The sequence below is a fragment of the Mastigoproctus giganteus genome, chromosome 6 (genome assembly GCF_048544385.1).
Source record: "Mastigoproctus giganteus isolate SK-2022 chromosome 6, ASM4854438v1, whole genome shotgun sequence".
NCBI classification, from domain to species: Eukaryota; Metazoa; Arthropoda; class Arachnida; order Uropygi; family Thelyphonidae; genus Mastigoproctus; species Mastigoproctus giganteus.
Genome location: NC_143580.1, coordinates 19,080,643 through 19,099,496, shown reverse-complemented (window position 1 = coordinate 19,099,496; position 18,854 = coordinate 19,080,643). Strand labels below are relative to the sequence as shown.

Genomic DNA, 18,854 nt, shown 5'->3' with positions numbered 1-18,854 from the left:
GGGGATCCAGGTGCCCCCTGATCAGGATGGACTGTGTCTTTGTGCCTGAGATTTTGAGATGATGTTTCTGTACCCAGCTTTGCAGGGTAGTGAGTGCCCTCATGCCTAATCGCTCCAGCTCTTCTCGGGAGTCAGCAGTAAAGATAAGAGAAAGGTCATCCGCGTAGGCTAAGGTCTGTACTCCGGCTAGGTCTGTGTTGAGGAATTCATCTAAGACGCAATTCCAGAGTATGGGTCCGAGGATGGAGCCCTGCGGGCAGCCCCTATAGACTTGTCGTTCGACTTTGTCTATTTGTAAGGCTATGCATCTGTACAATTTTCCTGGCAGCCTTGCCGCCCTCGGCCACCAAAGGGTGTCGAATTCCCCGGAAAAGTCGATTGAGATGACAAGGAGATATTTGCCCTTGCAGTTGTTGGCAGAATTTGTAATTACTTCCAATGCGTCAACCGTGGACATACCCAACCGGAAACCAAACTGATTTGGTGTTAATTAGGTTTGCTGTTCTATAGTGATCATCCAGAATCTGCCTGAGCAGCTGCTCCAGCACTTTATTCAGCACAGTGAGAAGAGCAATGGGTCGATAGGATGCAGAGAAATCCTGAGGCTTGGTGGGTTCTTGGGGTACTACAATTTGTATAATTGCCGTCCTTAGTGTGTTCAAAAGGGGGTGTTACTAATGCAAAGCCAACTCATGTATAATTGCAGATAAACAATTTATCTGGGAAGCCTATTTCCTTAAACTAAAATGATCTAGAAAGCGTTTATTGTAATTCGAATATCAACAATATTACGTCTGTGAGAGAAAAAAACAATATTTCAAATACTCACCTCAAATGTTTAAATTTTATATCCTATTAGTGGAATGCAGTTTTTCTAAATATATTAAACAGAACTTATGTGTAAATGATACACATTAACCATTCATATTAATAATTAATGAGATCCAAAAAAATTTTTTTGCTTTTTAATTTAAAGCTGGTAAAGTTGTTTTGGTTGCATATACACCAAGGGACTTTTTATTAGATACACGTACCATTTTCATAAAATAGAGAGCTCCTTCAATAACGGATGTTTTTGTTCCTAATAAAGTAGACGAGGAGTGTGTGTATTTTTTTTTATTTCTTAAGTTAGGGCAGTCCCAAACTAGACTATGGCAAAACCTTCAGGTGTTTATGTACGCAGTAAGGCCATTCCATGTTACGTAGACATCTATATTCTGATCCATAGCAGACTACTATAATATATGTCACCACACATTAGTTGGTTCCAGGCCCATATTCATTATACAGCTCAGGAATCAATGATTAGAATTTTATCCACCATGGTGCAGCTCATCAGCTGATTCGTTGAATGACAGACCGGTGCATAAGATTTCGCTGGATGCGACAATTGGATCCATGATAGTAGAGGGGTGGTTGTTCTAGACATCAAAAGTAGAGATCATGAATGGATGCAGGATGAGTGATTCACATCTTCTGAAGTTCCATTTGGAACCCACGCTATAGTTTTCATTGAAAGAAGTTAGTAGTAGTTCAGTAGTACTATGGATAAGTAAACTGGATGACCACGTTATTGGGTACACCTGCCGAATAAATTGTCGCTCATATACCAAATTGTCGCTCATATACCAAATTGTCGTACTCATCAAATTGACAGTCTTACCAATTGTCTTTCACCAAATTGTCTCGAACAGCGAACACTCATGCACCAAATTGTTGTGCAGCGAATTTTTTTGCAATGAGTTGACGTGGCTCGCTCAGCAAGGTGTCGAGGATGGTTGCAGATCCTTGTATAACTCCTTGTCTGTATGCAGATCTCTGGAGTTGGAGTATGGTGGTTCGAACACATGACGCTCTTAATAAAGGGGCTTTTCATTTAAAGAAAATGGTAGGCGTGCTTCATAAAATCACCACTCTGTGCACAACACACCTTCACAATTCTCACTTGGTTGTTATCAGTGGTGATGTGCATTGCATAAGAGAACCATTTGATAAATGTCATATCATGTTATGGTCTTTTCATATTTATTATTCTGCTATATGGCCTTTGTGTGTCTTTAAGATTCCCAGCTGATAAAATGCGATTTCTTTTGGCTTCTCCACCGCTTTTTCCTGGTCTTTTGCTTTGTTTTCTATCGAGTTTCTTCCGAAGAAAACCTCTTCTGGCTTCTCTACAATTTTTATCTTCCCTTTTGTTATTTTTTCTATTGGGTTTCTTCCGAAGAAAGCCAGCCTCTCAAGGTTTGCAAATGGGGCTTCTACAAGAACGTGACAAATAAATGCTACCAAGAAGCTGATGACCGCATTACCAAAGAACTCGTAAATCTGAAAGGAAACAGAAATGTAATACAAATGTCATGGATTTCAGGAATCGATCAGTATCCTAATTAATTGATTGGCGTTACAGAACTTTTAAAATAACAAAAATATACTATATACAAATTTACGTCTTAAATGTAAAGAAGAAAGAAATGCTGTTCTTTTTAAAAAGTAAAGTTGAGAGTTAATATCTTATTAGTTAATGTTAGGCTAATATTTTAAACAATTTTTTGTTAGTTAATATTGAATAACATTAATTAGTTAATGTTATTTATTTCACTGATCACTGAAATATATTTTGTTTGGATTTCAACTAAACATATTTTAAGAATATATTTTAATTAAATGCATACCACGAAAAGGCTGATTTCCATCTGTATATGATAATTTCTGAAAGTAAATATGCAGAGATTTAGAAGTGTCTTATTGTACTAAAAGCTTCCACTCCAAACAATCACTACACGTATTAGTAGTAGTACACTGACTGGTGTGCAAAACTTAAGGACAACACTATTTCTAAAGGTTACAATCACAAAATCTTTACTTAAGGTACGCTTTACTGATGAGAGTACATTCAGTCTCAGCAGCGCCTCTGGACGTCAGATAATCTGGCGTCATGGTGGTCGAGGTGTTCTGGGCTGGGGAGGAGTTATCTTGGATGGACGTACACAACTCCAGATACTGGAAGGCGGTACTGTAACCGGACAATCTTTCTTCTCTGCAGGCCTTTGTATTTGGCCCTTTATGCCCTGCGGAAGATGTATGCCAATGACAACGTAATCCAGACAAGAGATTCCACAGCCTGGTTTTCACTAGTGAAAGAAAGGCTAAATATCTTAGTTTTTTTTTGTTTATTTGCTCAATCTGTCATATTTATTTTGGACCCCGCGAACAGGTATGGCCTCATTTAATTTTTTTGTTTATCAGCAACACTAGCTTTTTTTATCCTCCATAACCAGCACCGACTAACTCGGACTCAAGTCTTTTCCACCTGGTGGAGCAAGGATGGCGATTGTACTAACTGTGCTACTCATTTTCAGGCTAATAATTTCGAATATTTATTGATCGAATTTTGTAAATTGCATTGAATTATATCCAATACCCTGTATTAAAGTATAAAATGAACTGTATAAATAACAACTGTTACTACCTACCAAATTATATTCGCTGACCACAGCCTTTTCTCTAAGAAGGCCATACCGCACCCATATAAGAGGCCCATGCACTAAATAGACGAAAAATGTAAGTCGGCTCAGCACAGCCATGATATAGCCGGACAGCATCTTTGTCACTACACCTGTCAGGAAAATGAAAGAGAAAGTACAATAAATTGCATCAAAATTCTCTTTTATTCACTTTTAAAATTAAATTAGTTTTGTTCTAAATGAGACCAAGATATATGTATTTGTTATTCCCACACAAATCCCAAACACAAAATGCTGGTCAGAACCTCAGTGACATCCTATCTGAGGTCCTATTTGTCTTCCAATCTGAGATCTTGTTCTTCTTCTTGTAGTAGGATTTGAGGAACATCAGAAAATAGGGCCATATTGCTTCGGGTATATGTTCTGTCAATTGCGTGTGTTCTGTGGTCAATTTCCCGTTTTATGTATGAAAAACCGAGTTCCGGGAGAAAAACCATGATACGCTTGCTTGAAACCAATGTCCTTCCACCCGGTGTGTGTAAGAAGGACTGCGATCCTGCCAAACTGCGTGTTCAATGAATTTTTATGGTCCTTTTACGCACCATGGCAGTGTTATGTATACAGAATATTAGGTGACTGTGAAGTCGAACATTGATGCATCTATTTCCCTAATAGATGCATCAATTTTGTAATATTATTTATGGAATGAAAATGAGCATTAGCATTAATAGAGGCATAGGATGCAAGAAAGCAAGCTTATGCAGTGTCAAAAAACCGCTCCCATTTCACCCCTCCATTCGTTCCAAATGCCTGTCCAGCTCAGGTTTATTAGCTGCCGCATTTAGGCTATTAGCTTCAACAACAAAAGATCGAAGCCTGTTCCACCAATCAACTACCCGATGGCTAAAGGCAAATTTCCGCATATCTATTCTACAACTATCTTTCCTCAATTTGAAACTGTGCCCCGTAGGATCTTAGTCTGAGCTAGAGGAATATTGCCATCAGCATTCAGCTTGCTCAACCCATTCAAGGCCTTATACACCTTAATCAGATCACTTCGTTGGTGCTTACTCTCCAGGAGCTGCAATTTGCAGAACTTAAGCCTTATTTGGTAAGAGCACCCATTGTTTCCCCACACCATTCTTGTTGCCCTTCTTTGTACTCATTCTAGCATCTCTACAACCTTCCTAAAATGAGGCCTCCAGACCTGTACACAATACTCTAGGTGTGGCCTGACCATTGCCTTGTATAACGGGATAATCACCTCCCTGTCCCTGTCCCTGCTAGCAAATTTTCTATATATCATTGGGAAAACCCCATTATTACCCCGGCAGCCCGTCTGCACTGCTCAGCGAACTTCATATTTGACTGCACAATTACCCCCAGGTCTTTTTCACTTTCCACTTCCCTGAGAGTAGTACCACAGAGTTGGTAATACGTTTCTCTTCGGCTATCGCTACCCATATGCAGTACTTTGCAGTTGTCGATGTTAAACTTCAGTTGCCACTTCTCAGCCCATTTGCCCAACTTATCTAGATCCAGTTGGAGTAGCATACTGCCTTTACTGCCGTTAACAACCCTGCCAACCTTTGTGTCATCTGCAAACTTGGACATTAAACCGGATATACCTTCATCAATATCATTGATAAATATACAAAACAATAATGGGCTCAACACCGAACCCTTGGGAACTCCACTATGAATATTTGTCCACGAAGAGCAGTGTCTATTGATTACTAGTCTCTCTCGTCTCCCACTCATCTATCCCTTTATCCATTATAGCAACTTACTCTTAGTGCCTTACGTCTCCAATTTGTATAGCAGTTTTCCATGTGCAACAGTATCAAAAGCTGTCCTGAAATCCAAGTATATGATATCAAAAATATTTTTGACATTCAGTTCCTTTGTGACCACATCATAATATCCAATCCAATTGGTTAGACAAGACCTCCCTTTAACAAACCCATGCCGTGTATTAACTATTACTGCAGTCTTGTCTAGATGATCCTGCAAAGCTTCTTTAACCAGTGACTCCATTATTTTCCCTGGAACACAAGTTAAACTAACAGGTCAATAGTTACCTGTGTCACCTTTTGAACCCCCTTGGTGAACTGGTGATACATTTGCACACCTCCATTCCATGCGGACCTCTCCTGAGTCCAAGGAAACTCTCATAATTATGGCTAAGGGTTTGCTTACTTCCTTTGCTGCCTCCTTTAATATAACTGGATCGATCCCGTCCACCCCAGGTGCTTTCCTTATGTTGAACTTCAACAGTTTCGTCCCTACTTTGTTCTCAATTATTACAAAATCACTTAGTTCCCTGTTAGCGTTTGATAAATTTCTGGCACTCCCCTCATTTAATGACTCATCATGGTGAATGTAAATGCAAACTACTCATTCAGTTTATCAGCTGCTACCTGAGCATGATCACCAATAGTCAACCCATCTATGTTAAGTGATCCAATCTGATTCATCCCATTCCTTCTAGAGTTTACATAAGTAAAGAACTCTTTGCTGTTTTTCTTTGCATCCTTTGCCAAATATTTCTCGTAATCTCCTTTCGCCTGACTACAGACTAGTTTATATCTGCCACAGGCTTCTCTTCACCTGATACTTTATATGCATCCCATACCTTCTTCTTCTCTGCCACGAGCCTCGGTAATTCATCTGACATCCATTTAGGTCTAAACCTTGAACAGAATTTCTTAGTTTGAATGAAAAGCCTAGTAGCTACCAAAATTAAGTCCCTGAGTGATTCCCATTTAGAATTGAACATTGGTAACATCATCAGTTGATCCCACTGTACAGAATTTAAAAACTACTGAGACCCCTGTAGTCACCTTTACGAAAGCAAAAGTCCTTCCCTTTAGCCTTGATGGTAGTTACATCTTTAAGTAATAGCTAAATCAGTATGTTGTGGTCACTGTCACCCAGTGGTTCTTTTTTATCTGCAAATTCTTAATGCATGTATAATCACTACTGATAATCACATCAAGAGTATTACTCACTCTAGTTGCCTCTCAAATCTGTTGCTGTAGAAAACAGTCATCCTACAAATCCACAAAAGTCTTGCTACTGTGTGAGTGACCAACCCACAAGTTCTCTGCGAAATTGCACATTATAGTCATTAGATTCATTAGGCCTATAACACACACCTACTCTCATTTCTTCTTTCCCAGTGCTTATTTCACACCAAACAGATTCAACACTGCATTGTCTGCCAATATCAATTTGATGCACTTCCTTAGATTTTATGTGTTTCTTAATAACAGCATAACTCCTCCTCCCTTCCTGTCCTGTTTGTCCTTTCTGTACACATTGAACTCCCCAAATTCCAGTTCTGCACTGCTTATATCTGTGTGACACCACGTCTCTGATATCTCGACAGTACCCACCTTTGATGTCTTGACTTTCAAGCTCATCATTTGTATTAACTACACTCCTAGCATTTTGTACATGCAAGTATACATGCACCTGTTCCTACTCTTATTTATCCTAACACAGCCCATGTATTTACTTGTTCCACTGTGACTCCTAGCAATCCTGGAAATCTCCATTGCCTTGCTTTCCAGGCCGCTGCTCATTTTAATAGAAGCAGTGCAAGAATCATTTTTGCCTCTGCCTGCGCTCAATGCTAACCTTTGAGTCTCTGTATCTCCCCAAACTAGCAGTTTTCCGATCCACCTAACACTGCCTCGATAGCATCAGCAAATATTCTTGCACCCCTTCTATTTAAGTGTAACCCATCCCTGTAGAAGCAGTCTCTCCTGTTAACAAGCATACAAGAGACTGAAAAAAAATCTATACCTAGAGCCTTGCACAATCTCTCCAGGGCCAAATTGATCGATAAGGCTCTCATCATGTACGCCCTCCTATCGTGTCTGCGCAGAATTGCAGACACTTTCACATTCAACCCTAACTCACGACATTTTTTTCAACATTGACCTGTACTTGTTAAGCAAATCTGGAGATGTCTTACTCTTAATATTATTGGTTCCAACGTGTACAACAACATCACCTTTTGTGCCTTAAAAGACGATATCTGCTTTAAAATGTCATCAACTTTTCCCCCTGGCAAACAAACCCTCGTCCTGTTCCACCTATCCTTCTTGCATAGTATATTACCCGTCTTCTGGATAATAGAGTCACCGAATAGGAAGGTTCTTCAGCAACCACATACCTGCCTGATTAGTAGAACAAAGCAACATCAGCCAAGACAGTCCTGCACACCACGCCAGTCGATGAACACTCGCATACAGTGCGTTCACTAGAGGAGGGAAAGGGTTACCTCTCACTTCTTCGTATGGCCCGTATATCACACAAAAGGCGAATGTCACAGCAAGACAGGAACCCAGAATGCGGGACACCTATGGGAGAAATAAAGAATTTTATCGGTTTTAATAAATTATATTACAGTAAAACCACAGTAATTTGGAGTAAGAGTGCGAAGAGAGAAGTCTGATGCTAGATTAGAAATGAGCACATTTATTCCCAATCCATCAACACTTGCTACTGAGTGTATATACATTGAATACGAGTATTAAGAAATACATTTTTAATTAAAGTGATAAAGGTCGTGTGATTAATCACGTTATTAACCCCTGATGTTCTTTTTTTATTCAGGTCGCCTCTGATACGCAGCCTTATCTTCATTACCCAACATTTTACATTCTCAATTACTAATGCTACATAAATAGAAAATGGAAGACAGACAGAGAATGAGATCGATCTCTTACTTCATGGAACTAAAAAACTCATTGAAAGTTCCTCAGAAGTTGTTTGTTCGTTGATCGATTTTTAAGATCATTCGACTCGGGCTATATTAGTTCTGTATATCATCATCATCGTCAGCCATTTTCAATCCACTGCAGGATGAAGGCCTCTCCAGCAACTTTCCAGTTCCTTCTGTTTTGAGCACTGGCCATTCATTTACTACCCTCAAACTCATGAATTTCATCTATCCATCTCCCCCTTTGTCTTCCAGGTTTTCTTCTAGCTCCTCTTGGATACCATTCTGTTATTTTCTTAGTCCATCTGTCATCATGTCTTCGAGCTATGTGTCCTGCCCAAGACCATTTTGTTCTTTAGTTTTGATAAGAATGTCCTTTATTTGAGTCTGCTGCCTAATCCACATGTTTCTCTTCTTATCTAACAGTCTGATTCCCAATATAATTCGTTCCATTCTTCGCCGTGTAGTTCTCAGCTTCTCTTCCATTCTTTTGGTGAGTGCCCAAGTTACACTTAAATAAGTCATGGTGGGGAGTATATATTGATTCATTATTTTACGTTTCAGACAAACTGGGATATTGCTCTTCAGTATGTGACTATATTTCCTGAATGCTATCCATCCAAAATTTATTCTTCTCTTGACTTCCAGCCATTTATCATTATTACGGCTAATAACTTGTCGCAGATAAGTATATGACTCCACCTTTTCAATTACTGCTCCTTCAATCATTATTTCCCTTTCCGTGGCATACTTGTTCATCATTACTTTTGTTTTAGTCATATTCATCTTTAGTCCAAAATCCTTACTAACTGTGCATAACTGATTAAGATTTTCCTCTAATTCTTTGGGATCGTGGCTTATGACTACAATGTCAACTGCAAATCGTAAATGGTTTAGGTACTCTCCATTCACATTCTAGTCTAATAAAGGAGGTAGTACTGTCATATATTTTCTTCAAAATCATAATATGTGGGGTATCTATGCCTTGTCTTTCCAGTGCCCGAAACATTGCCTTATGCTGTATGGAGTCAAATGCCTTTTCATAATCCACAACTGCCAGGCATAATGGTGTTTTATATTCATTTGCATATATAGTAAATCCATAAATTGCGTGTTTTTGGAGTCTGTTTGCCTCTTGTCCATATTAGTGAAATCATAATTAGATTTTTGGATGATACCATGGATTGGAGGAGCGCTGATGACTGTCTTCTGCAATTCACAAAGAAGGTTCGCAAGAATTGATGGACACATAAACATCTTGCACAGTTTGGCTTCCTGGTGAGTACGATTATGGGGTCAGTGGTGAAGTATACGATATAGTAACATATTGATAGGAATTGTATCAATAGGTTACTATCAGTATTTACCATTCCTATCAATATGTTACTATTGATAGGAATGGTATCCTTAATTGTTCACAGTATGGGTTCATGAAGTAGGGGACTTGCTTGATCAACTAGTAAATTACGAAGTATACAATTCGATGCAAGAACGACTTCGACATTATTTAACTTGACATCAGTAAAGCTTTTGATACGATTCCGCATGAAAGTGGTATATAAACTTGAGCAAATCTGGATTTGGTCAGTTGTTTCGTTGGTAATGGACTGGTTAAAAGACAGGATACGTATGGTTGTGTTAAACCGTATTGTATATTGTGTCTGAGAAGTTGCATGCATTCTGTGGTACCTTTGCCTGTTTGTTGGATGAAAACCGTACGGGTTCATGCGATTCAAACTTATCCTTTTCCAACTTGGGTGGAAGGATATTGAGTACAGCTACTGTGTTTTCCTCTTAGTTTTCTCACCATGTACTGATCGTTATTTTTGGGATCTATTTTTACAAGAGAAACTTAAATATTTAAAATGCTTACCAATTTTAATCTGATATCATTAATTTTCATGATGAAGTAGGAGAGTAACGTTCCTATATAATAAGGAGCCAGATGAAGGTAAGTTTTAAGATGCATGTCTTCAACCACTTTTTCGTAATACCTGCAAAAAACAACGAAGGGAACTCCTAAGAAAATATACTTTACTCAGAAGATTGCTGCTGAAAGTCAAAGAATCTTATGAAATATCCTACAATTGTCAATTATTGGTTTTTTCAAACAATTACATAATTCTAAAAGCATATTTCAATATTTCAAGATTTTTGTTCAAGAAAAAGGTAGATAACCTTGATATTTCTAAAGTAGAGCCGAACTATCATTGGAACACCATACGGCCACCCAAATAATCATTGCTGAATCCAGTGTTTATTAGCATTTTTCGTGATAGGCATAGGCTAGGATGTTGCAATTTCAATAACCATCAGCAGGGATTATGTTAATGGCTAATGTTGCGTTCATGTTTCTGATCTTTTTATTGCCATCAGCAGAGATTACCAGTCCGCCCTTCTGGATTTTGTTACGCAGGCACTGGTCAAAAAATATGAACTCAGGTCTTTTCCACCTGTTGTGGGTAGGACAGCAATTCGACCAATGCTACTCACGAGGGCATGTACATATGAATTGGGTATGTAAATTGTATATTTTTGTGGTCCTCGAAGTATTTTGCGGACTTTACCTTTAACAATCTTAATCTATAGTCCCATTGGCTCTGTTTAGACAAAATAGCTTTTGTAATTAATTATTTTAACATTAATTAGGTTGATGATAATGCAAGGTTACTATACATATTTAATGGCCTTTCCACGTTGTTTTGAGCTCATTTCCACTTGGCTTTTATTTTCTGGCCTTGTCAGATATCAGATTTTTGTTTTTGTTTTTTGATGGATTAAATTACAAAAAACAATAGTTTTAGGCAAATAACTTGTGTACCTAGAAATCCGTCAGATTTACGTTTGAAGTGGAGTGCTATAACACGCTGTAGAGGAAAGAACCTGAAAGATCGCAATTTCACACTTGAGGAGGTCAAAAAAGAAAAGATAAAGCCGCGTTTTTCTACGAAGCCTAAATCAAATAACTCAAGTGTGAATTGGATTCTTGAGGTCTCAAGAATGATTCGCAAGATTCTTTAATCTGTGCGCAGGGTATATCTCAGTTGGACCTCACATACAGTGAAATATTACACCATTGTTCCCAGGTGTCTTAAATGCCTGGGATAAGTCCACTCTGCAGCAGTTTGTACTCAGGAGCAGAAACCCTGTAGGCATTGTGGACTTATGGGTCATAATTTTCGTGACTACCCAAATAAAGTAAACCATCAGAATGTCCAAATTGTAAGAAGAAGAAAAGGAACTGTGCACATTCATTTAGGGATTCGAAAAGCTGTTGATATGATTAGGTCAAAGAACTCTTATGGACAGAACACCATCAACAGGTACAGCTTCAAGTTCAAATAAACCCAAACTTAAATTCTTACAACTGAATTGCCAGCGGTCAATTTCAGTTATGAGTGATCTAACTACTATTGCTCAAGAGCATTCCATTCAGGTTCTTGTTCTTCAAGAACCTAATTCAAATAAAGGTGTTGTTAAGGGTCTACCTATTCGTTATCGGATTATACAGTCCAACTCTATCCTGAAGAAATCAATACCTGTCACTTTGAATAATGTGCAACTCGACCTAGATGCTTCTTTAAAATCTGAGAAAATAGGACTTCATTCCATTTATATAGATAAATGGCAAAGAGACTGGTCAGCTTCGGAACTTGGCGCCGTGATCAGAGAGTTTTTACCACCGATGAAGGAGTTTAGAAAGAGAAAATCTTTGTGGTTTGCACCTGGCTTGCATGGTACATTTTTAGGACTATCTCCTACCCCGCTTTGTCTCTGTGGACAGGAAGAGAATGTTTACCACATTATTTTCGATTGTCAATATTATCAAGACTACAGGCGTGAATTGCAGCTTGATTCAGATACCTTCACAATGGGAAATAAACCTGTGCTTATCCGATCTCAAGCGGCATTTATAGCAATGAACACCTTTGCCTCACGTGCTTTTAAAAGAAGAGAGGAGCTTAGACTCGCTAATTTGGGATAATTTTATCAGAGGTTGATGATGATTGGACACTCATTGTAATCAAATATACCATACTGGACATTGAACGTGTTCCTGTATCTAGTGTGTGTAAATTCTTGTTCTTCTACTGAAGACGTGGAACCTGTTTATAGCGTGATTGGGATAAAAAAAATTATAATTGCTTGGAGCAATGTGTACAAGAGATTAGACATAATTATATTTCAAGAAATCTTGTTGATCGTAGTTTCTAGGATGGGATCCTTCATGGGATTATTTCCCATTGCATGTGAAGTCAGTCCATTTCTCCACCTCTGTCTCCTTTAGTCTTGCTTTATTTCTTTTACCTTGTAACTATTGGAAGGTTCCTCTGTTTGATTCTCCTCTCTTCTATTCTTTCCTACCTCTCCAGCTCCCAAAATCCTCCTTCTATAGCCTTTTCATTTCATCCTAATTTGGGCTCTCTCTCGGGTCTTTTGCCCTGGGTAAGTCTAGCAGGTGATTGTAGATCCTGGCCGCCTCCACGTGGCGGGGATGGGGGTTTGGATGTGGTGACCAGGTGTTGCTACTTCCCATCTGCTAAGAGTCAGGTACCGAACGAAAATATAACAACGCACCATATCATTACACTTACACATCCAACACACTACATAAAAATGGCCGATTTGGGCGTACGCTTCTACACAAGATGTACAACGGCGGCAGATGGGGGAAACTTTGGGATCCGCCTCAACAACACATGAACATCCCCTATCGCAAGGTATTGCGTCAAATAACGCTTCTATTGCATCAGACAGTAATTTCAAGGTATTGCATCAGCAGTTTCTATAAATACAGCGTTGGAAGGCTATACACGCTCATTAGTATCCAGTTTTGCGGAGGTGTAATTATGGCTCCATATGTTCAGTTGACACCAAGAAAAAAGTGTATCTGTTGCTCTCTCACAGGAAGGGCTTTCTACGCGTGCTATCGTTGATAAAATAGGCTACCACCAGTCAACAGTAACCCGGTTGCTGAAATTAAACCGTGAAACCGATTATGTGAAGAGAAGACCTGGATCAGGCAGTAAGAGAGTGACTACAACTTCCCAAGATCGATATTTGAAACAGCTATACCTTAGCAATCGCCATACTAGTGCTCCTGATATAAAACTGGGATTTGAGATGGTGTATAAACTCTGTCCAAAGACTGCTTTCGGAATGTGATATGCCGGCCCAAGAAGAATCCTCTGTTCACCCAACAAATGAGGAAGAAGTGACTTGCTTGGGCTAAAACCATTGTTTCATGGACAAAATAGGATACAGTCATCTTTTCTGACGAATCGAAATTCAACCTGCATGGCTCGGATGGAAGCGATATAACACAAGACGAAAATCGAAAGCATACCATCTGACTGTCACCGACTGTAAAGTTTCCCCGCCGGTCAGATGGTCTGGGGATGCATAACAAACAAAGGAGTAGGACGAATTAAGTTTATTAACGGAATGGTGAATGCAGAAACCTACACTGCTATCTTGGAGGAATGCCTGAAACCCGTCATTAGGGATCACCATAGAGACGTCGAAAACTGCTTTTTTCAAAAGGATTGAGCACCTTGCCACACAGCAAATTTGGTACGTTTTATGCTATTTAGATTTAATGATGAGTTTGTCTTCTTGTCTTACAAGGCTTATGAGTCGCATAGTGCTGATATTTACACCAATGTTTTACCTCTTTTTTCTGCCTTAAGGTGCAGAAATATAATACCTCAATAATGGCAGAAATTCTGCCATTACTGATGTATTACAAAAGTGTTGGACTGGCTCGGCAACAGTCGAGATTTGAACCCTATTGAAAACTGCTGATACATAATGTCATCTAAACTTTCTCATAAGAAGCCAACATGTAAGTTTCAACTGCTGGAGAGCATTGTAAGGGTGTGGTACCACGAAATTGGGCAACCGTACATCCAGAACTCTGTGCCAGATCGTTGCAAAACTGTAATTGCAGCTCGAGGAGGAGAAACAAAATATTAAGGACTTATATTGCTGATTTACAATACATAATACTATTAGGTTAACTTGACATTTCAGTTTGTACACGTAAATGTAATAACATGTATGTTTGGTTGTCATGATTGCCATTTGCATGATTTCTCATATTTCCATTAATTACTCATTTACCCTTTGGGAAGATATTTATGGCAGTTAGGTATATCAAGTGGAGTCTTTTTATTGGATTTCATTCACAGAGATATAATCCCATCTAAAAAATGGATTTCCAAAATTTTTACAACAACAATGCAGCGCAAAAAACGTTATTTGCAAAATTCACAAGTGATTAAGTTTTCTTGTTCGCCACTGTAGATGATGTGGCATCACTTGCACTGGAAAGTGAACTTCATTTGGCAACGTTGCCTTTCTTATCAGCGATGACTCTTCTGGCTGACTGCTATCGGTGTCAGTTGACATTCTGGTCATTCTCCCCAGTGCTTGTTTCCTTTAAAATTGAATCTTCAACAATCTGTGTATTTCATTTTTAATTTTTACTGGTAACCCGATTATGTCAAGAATTAAGAAAAGAGTATTAAAGGAAGAAAAAAAGATTATTCAATGAAGAATGGGAATTGCAGTATTATGTTGTTGCAGTGAACGAAAAAATTGTCTTTGCTCTGCGATGCCATATTGGCAACAGTGAAGAAATACAATGCATATCAGCACTATGCGACTGATAAGGACAACAAATATGCTAAACTAGAAGAACCTCGAAAGTTTGTACTGAAGAAAATTAAAGATGGAAAATAGCAGCAGCAGCAACAAGTATTCAAAATTACACCAGGACAACGGGCTGGCATCACAGGAGCGAAATATAATGTAGCATACCTGGAAGAAGAGGTAAGCCATTTAGTGATGAGGAAATCATAAAACAATGGATTGTCGAAGTTCTGGGATGCTTAGATTCAGCTAAAGTTAAGAAGTACAAACAACGACTTCTTTCGAAGAGGACCATAACTGATCGGCAACATGAATTAGCCCGTAATAGAACAGCTTCATGCGATATGCCAAAGGAAGACATTTATTATTCGATCGCCTTTGATGAATCCACTGACATTACTGACTCAGCGCAGGTGTTATTTTTTATTAGTGTTATTACTGCGGATTTTCATTGTCACGATGAGTTACTGGCTTTGGGTACCCTTACTGCCAGGAAACGTGGAATTAACGTCTTCTCCATCTTCAAAAAAAATGCCGTCAAGCGATGCTGAGTTTATGTAATTTAGTAATTGTAGGCACAGATGTCACACCTTCCATGAGAGGAAAACATGAAGAATTTTTTGTCTTACTACAGAAATAATTGCCAGATACAGATACTTTGATTTCCTTTCACTATATTCTTAATCATCAGAATGTGTGCCAAATCTACTGTTTTAAGTGACCAATTAAATGAAGTTGTAGGTATTGCAAACTAGATTCGAGCAAATTTGTCACGACATTGCAAATTTCGCAACATGCTTGTTGATGAAACATTCAACGTGGACATGCCATATCATTCTAAAGTGCGCTGGTTGTCCCAAGAACAAATACTTGTCAAACGTTTATCTTTGCAAAAACAAATCACAATCTTTTTTGAGAAACTGAATCAACAGTGTGAATTCTTGGAAATTTGGAAGATAGACATGTGAGTGTCGGAAGAAAATCGAGGGGAGTTAGGATCAAAGTTTGGGGATGTAGAAGACAATTTTGGGAAGGTTCTGATGAAAGTTTTGGAGTAGTGCCGACTGTGAAGAGGGATACAAGCCAGCGGTGGAAATAGAATAATGACCTAGAGAAGTGGAAAACGACACATTGCATGGAGTCAGTCTCATTGGGACGAGGATGATATCCGCAAGGTTCCGGATTCCTATAGAGGTGGAGGAAAGTTCATTTATTAATGATAATCATTAAAGATAGTGAAGGATTCAATCAGATGCCGAGTCTAAAAAAGATCGCAGTATGAAAACCTTCAGGAGCTGGAAAGTCCCGATAGGCAGCGGAGAAAAGGAAAAGGAGAGTAAAAGACAAATGTTGAAGGTTGGTAGAGGAGAAACCTTTAACGATATATGCGTGAAGAAATGAAAAAGGTTTAGTATTAATGAACATTGACCACAAAATTAATTTTGAAAGGACGAGTTGAAGGAAACTAAGACTGGGCTTCAGTACATGTACTCGTATACTAAGGCAGAGAATGCTGTTATCGTATATCCAGTTTTAGTATTTTTGTATGCAAATTTATGACTTATGTAAATATATAATACTGCATTAAATATGAGGTTATGAAGAGCCACTACAGGAAATAATTCTAACATATCCTGGATAAGGGAAAATAAGAATATCCTCATTACCCGAGAATCCTCTGAATAAAAGATCTTAATGTAGCCAGATGTAGTGGGACCTTGGGGAAAGTGAGAATCCAGTTGTTTATTTCTAAATATTTTAAAAACTGTCATACTGAGGTTCAAGGGTGAAAGAGTATAAAAATAAATAAATAAAAGAAATAAAATAGAAAACCTCCGCTCCAGCAACTTGAGCCTCCAGACTTTTCAGTGTCTCTTTTGGGTGTAGAGTTTTGTGTCTTTTGGGATGGTTTGGCTTTCTCCCCAGAGGAGGATCTTGCAATGTGGACATTCATGGGATGGTTAGGCTTTCTTCTCTAGAAGATTTTGCAGTGTGGATATGTGTGTATGTGTGCATTTTCGTTACCGGGTGGCTTCTAGGCTAAAAGCCCGGCTCCATCTTGTCCTTTGTTTTGGTACAGGAACTCTGTATAGCAGACCTGGAAAAGTGTAAACGTTTGAGTGTGAGACGTTAGTGTGTGTTCTGGTTTGCGTCAGGCCACTTTTCCACCAGGGAGCAGTCAACAGCTGGGCAGCTGCTGATTGGTGTCCAGCCCTGGCACTAGGATCCAGGCCTGGGTCTATTTTCACCTGTGAAGTGCGAATAAGCACTAAATCCCGCACCACGTTGCCCAAACCTGGGAGCCAGTCAAAAATAAATAAATAAAATAAAAATAGTTATAAAAAATGAATAATAAAAAATGGAGAGAGAAAAAGGGAGAAATAAGTTGAGGAGACCACTTAATTACATCCTCTGAGAGCCACGGATCTTAGTTGAAGACACTTCTTGAAAACATTTCTAGCAAAATCTTAAAGGGCTTTAAAGTTACTGGCGCAATCAACCAGAATACTGACGTGTTCTGTTCACTCCGGAACAAGACCAACTAAAGTCTGTCTAAATTGTTCATATTCCGAGAAAAATAAGAGAACATGAATCCAAGTTACCAGGTTATTATATGTACAGTATGGATCAGGTTCGAGTCCACATTCAAAGAGCTTAGCTCGTAAGGAGCCGTGCCCAGCGAGCAAATAGGAAGTGTAAATATTTGGTGTAAACCATGAGTTGATAGCAGGGGATGTTAAGTAGTCAGCCTTTTGTATATATTTCCAAGTGATGAGACCAAATTGGCTTTCATCCTATTTGCGTTGCCAAATTCCACTTAACTCCAAATTCTAGCTTTTCTTGCTATATTTACTTCTCCCAAAACTTGAAAGGCATTGTTGAAGTAGTTCTTGGAATTCTGTGTGTTGTTAGTAAGACGGATCTTTGCAAGGATATTAGCTTTGTTTTTATCTTGACTTTGGTAACATTTTGATGCCAAATTCTGGCGGCATAAGAAACTACAGGCAAAAAGATCGTCTTATAATACAATGATAATGTCTTCCTATTAAGGCCCCATTCTTTCCTAACCACCTAGAGATCCTAGCCACCGAGGCAGTAAAATTTCGAATTTTGTTCTTCAATTTTGAAACATGCGACTGAAAACTTAATCTATCATCTAATATAACTCCTAAATATTTAGTCTCAGAGACATATGGTATCTGTATGTTATTAAGAAGGATTGTAGGAGGTCTGTTATAGTTGAAACGATTGCCAAAAGTCATAAAAGTCAGTTTACTTGGTGAAATATTTTATTTGTTTGTATTCTCCCATGTTACCAAATCGTCAATAATTGGTTTCATACACTCCTGAAGCACCTTTCTGGATCTCCACTCGATGTACAACACTAAGTCATCAGCATATGCAATTTTAAGCACACCTTGATAAACTGTCAAAAGCCATTTGTCTAAAACTGCGTTCCAGAGGCGAGGCCCCAACACGGATCCTTGAGGGCATCCTCTGGATATAGTGGAACTATATGTCAGGTGCTTTTCAATTACCTTTACCATACGATCACTGAAATAAGATCTTAAGACCTTGTAGGTATATTCACAATTAGCAGCTCTTAAGGACTCGAGGGCACTCTCCCACCAAAGGGAGTCGAAAGCACCCTCAAAGTCCACATGCACAGCCAAAACATACTTTGAAGCAGAATTCCGAGCATAAGTAGTTAGAGCAGATATGGCCTCCTGCGTAGATTTCCCTGTTTTAAGCCAAATTGTAGGTTAGAACAAAGTTGTTTTTCACATAATATCTTATGGAGTCTCGGGCTAGAAATATTTAAAAGGGTTTACCGAGCTTCGCAAGCAATAAAATTGGTCTGTAAGCACGGGGATCGGATTTTGGTTTCCCTGGCTTTTGATGAATTTTCAGCAAAGCCACGTTCAATTGCCTTGGAAAAATACCCTGAAGGAGACATTTCTTCATAAGATTTAACAGAATTTTCGGAAACAGGTAAAAAAATT

The 18,854-nt window shown here is 38.7% G+C and overlaps 1 protein-coding gene across 1 annotated transcript in view; it reads right to left on the bottom strand.

The window, feature by feature from the left end:
- Positions 1 to 1,002: 1,002 nt before the first annotated feature.
- The window catches only part of LOC150084031 (O-acyltransferase like protein-like), a 74,014-nt gene continuing 56,162 nt past the window's right edge, over positions 1,003 to 18,854 (bottom strand). The window contains exons 12-15 of the mRNA XM_090375866.1: positions 10,070 to 10,190; positions 7,648 to 7,834; positions 3,474 to 3,616; positions 1,003 to 2,325 (exon numbers count right to left, since the gene is read on the bottom strand). Of these exons, the coding sequence (XP_090231992.1) occupies positions 2,029 to 2,325; positions 3,474 to 3,616; positions 7,648 to 7,834; positions 10,070 to 10,190 (748 nt within the window). The 3' untranslated portion in view covers positions 1,003 to 2,028. The remainder of the gene's footprint in view (positions 2,326 to 3,473; positions 3,617 to 7,647; positions 7,835 to 10,069; positions 10,191 to 18,854) is intronic.